Below are 2,985 nucleotides of genomic sequence, written 5' to 3' on the forward strand. Positions count from 1 at the left end.
TAGTGTCTGTCTCCTGAATCCAAACTGGAAGCTGGTTCCACAGAAGAGGGGCCTGAAAACTGAAGGCTCTGCCTCCCATTCTACTTTTAAATACTCTAGGAACAACAAGTAGGCCTGCAGAGCGAGAGCCAAGTGCTCTAATAGGGTGATATGGTACTACAAGGTCATTAAGATAAGATGGGGCCTGATTATTTAAGACCTTGTATGTGAGGAGCAGGATTTTGAATTCTGGATTTAACAGGAAGCCAAAACAGGAGAAATCTGCTCTCTCTTTCTAGTCCCTGTCAGGACTCTTGCTGCAGCATTTTGGACTTCAGCCACCCCATAAGATACACACAATAATATTGCTGAGCCTGCCGGAAGCATTTCATGTTTCACAAACCAAGCCCATCTCATAAGAACATGACTCATGTGTGGGTCAGGACAGACTTTAGCTTTCATACAGATGAGAGGACAGACTCTCCTTTTTTCACTGAAGCACTACTGCTGCCAGTTTCACAGCCACTTTTAGAAGTAGAGCTAGTTTGAATGTGGAACAAGGCTTCAGCTCCAGCTTGGTTTTAAACATAATTAGGGAGAAACCAGAATACTGAGCACTCTCTCTGTATCTTACAGGTTTAAGGGAGCTGAAGCACCATGAGCCCAGCCAGGACCATGCCGATGTTCTTCACCTATAAGCTGATTTTCTTTCTGACCGTCATCTCAACTGAGTTTCCATATTCAGCAGCAGCGGGCTCTACTCTGACTCTCACCTCCAACCAGACAGCCACCAACCACAGCAAATGTGGTGGAAGCACCAACTGCATAGAGGGCGTTATCCTTCCTATGTGGAAGCCAGAAAACCCAGCCTTCACTGACCGCCTCGCCAGAGCAACCATATACTTCGTGGGGTTAGCATACATGTTCTTAGGGGTCTCCATTATCGCCGATCGCTTCATGGCATCCATCGAAGTCATCACCTCCCAGGAGAGACGGATCACCATCAAGAAACCAAACGGTGAGAAGATCACGACGACTGTACGCATCTGGAATGAGACAGTGTCCAACCTGACCCTGATGGCACTGGGTTCATCCGCCCCAGAGATCCTCCTCTCAGTGGTGGAGGTTTGTGGGCACAACTTCAATGCCGGGGAGCTCGGTCCCAACACCATCGTAGGAAGCGCCGCCTTCAACATGTTCGTCATCATCGGGCTGTGTGTGTCTGTCATTCCTGAAGGAGAGACCAGAAAAGTGAAGCACTTGCGCGTGTTCTTCATCACCGCTGCCTGGAGCGTCTTTGCTTACACCTGGCTTTATCTGATCCTGGCTGTCTTTTCTCCAGGAGTTGTGGAAATATGGGAGGGGCTTCTCACGCTCTTCTTCTTCCCACTTTGCGTTGGATTGGCGTACATAGCGGATCGCAGACTTCTTTTCTACAAATACATGTACAAGCGATACAGGGCGGGGAAGCGGAAAGGAGTGATCATCGAAACGGAGGGAGAACCAGAACTTCCCTCAAAGGTTGACATTGAAATGGATGGAAAAATGCTCAACTCTCATGGAGAGGAGTTCACAGATGGAGAAGCAGGATTTGAAGGGAAGGAGCTGGATGAGGAGGAGGCCCGCAGGGAGGTGGCGAGGATCCTGAAGGAGCTGAAACAGAAACATCCAGAGAAAGAGATGGAGCAGCTGATGGAGCTTGCGAATTACCAAGTTTTAACCCAGCAACAGAAGAGTCGAGCTTTCTACCGCTGCCAAGCGACCAGAATCATGACAGGAGCGGGTAACGTCCTGAAGAAGCACGCCGCTGACCAAGCCAAGAGAGCCACCCATGATATCTTCTCTGAGGTGTCGGTGAACGACTTCTCTTCCAAAGTGATCTTCGACCCTGGTACCTACCAGTGTTTGGAGAACTGCGGCAGCGTGGCACTGAATGTGGTTCGACGTGGCGGAGACCTGACCAGCACGGTCTCCGTGGATTACCGGACAGAAGACGGCACCGCCAACGCCGGCTCAGATTATCAGTTCACAGAAGGAACAGTTGTGTTCAAACCCGGTGAGACGGAAAAAGAAATCCGCATCGATATTATTGATGACGACATCTTTGAAGAAGACGAGCACTTCCTGGTTCACCTAAGCAACGTCAGAGTCACAGCTGAGGGTTCGAACAGTCACGAGGCAAACCACATGGACACCCTCGCAGGTCTGGGTTTGCCCTGCACGGCCACCGTTACCATATTTGATGATGACCACGCCGGGATCTTTACGTTCGAGGAGCCAGTGATGACCGTGAGCGAGAGCGTCGGGGTGATGGAGGTCAAGGTGATTCGGACCTCAGGAGCACGCGGCGTTGTGGTAGTGCCCTACAAAACGATACAGGGGACCGCTAAAGGAGGCGGCGAGGACTTTGAGGATACACACGGAGTTCTGGAGTTTGAGAACGATGAGATTTCGTAAGTACGAATCCTCTTTAACGATCTGAGACAACTTTAGCTCCACAGGTGTTATAGTAACAGTATCTTACATGCTAATCGTTTCGCACCCACCAGTGTTTTGGCTCCTCCTCCAGGACTAGAGTTAGGGTTTGAGTTCAGTCATGTTTGGATTAGTTCATGGATCAGCTTTTTAAGGAGCATTGCATTTCTTTGTGACCTAACATTTCCTACTGTCTGTTTGGCATGTGGCTGAAAGAAAACCGAACATGTTAAAAGGTTAGCCCTTACACCATCACGTGGCAGGCCTGGCTTCTCTTACATGGTTTCTTATTAATCCTAAAATATAAATGGATTTATGTACGGATCACTCTGTAGATTTCAAACCTTTCCAGATTATTCTAATGAACAGCCATGGGAATTTTTTCATCACCTGTTTGAACTGTACACGACGCAGACAAAAGTTTCAGCATCAGAAGCATCACTTCCATCGAGTTTAATCACTCGACACCTGAAGCACCATCAGATGCTGCTGACACTAAACAAGAGTCAGAGAACTCAAATTTGTCATTTA

General features: G+C 48.6%; 1 protein-coding gene across 1 annotated transcript in view; it reads left to right on the plus strand.

Moving 5' to 3' along the window:
- Nucleotides 1-615: 615 nt before the first annotated feature.
- LOC102294180 (sodium/calcium exchanger 1) overlaps nt 616-2,985 on the plus strand; it is a gene marked incomplete at both ends in the record, with an annotated part of 11,243 nt that continues 8,873 nt past the window's right edge. The window contains 1 exon segment of the mRNA XM_014331394.2: nt 616-2,432. Coding sequence (XP_014186880.2) covers nt 637-2,432 — 1,796 coding nt within the window.

The sequence above is a fragment of the Haplochromis burtoni genome, unplaced genomic scaffold (assembly GCF_018398535.1).
Source record: "Haplochromis burtoni strain Fernald_Lab_line unplaced genomic scaffold, NCSU_Asbu1 Contig_2065, whole genome shotgun sequence".
In the NCBI taxonomy this organism is placed as follows: domain Eukaryota; kingdom Metazoa; phylum Chordata; class Actinopteri; order Cichliformes; family Cichlidae; genus Haplochromis; species Haplochromis burtoni.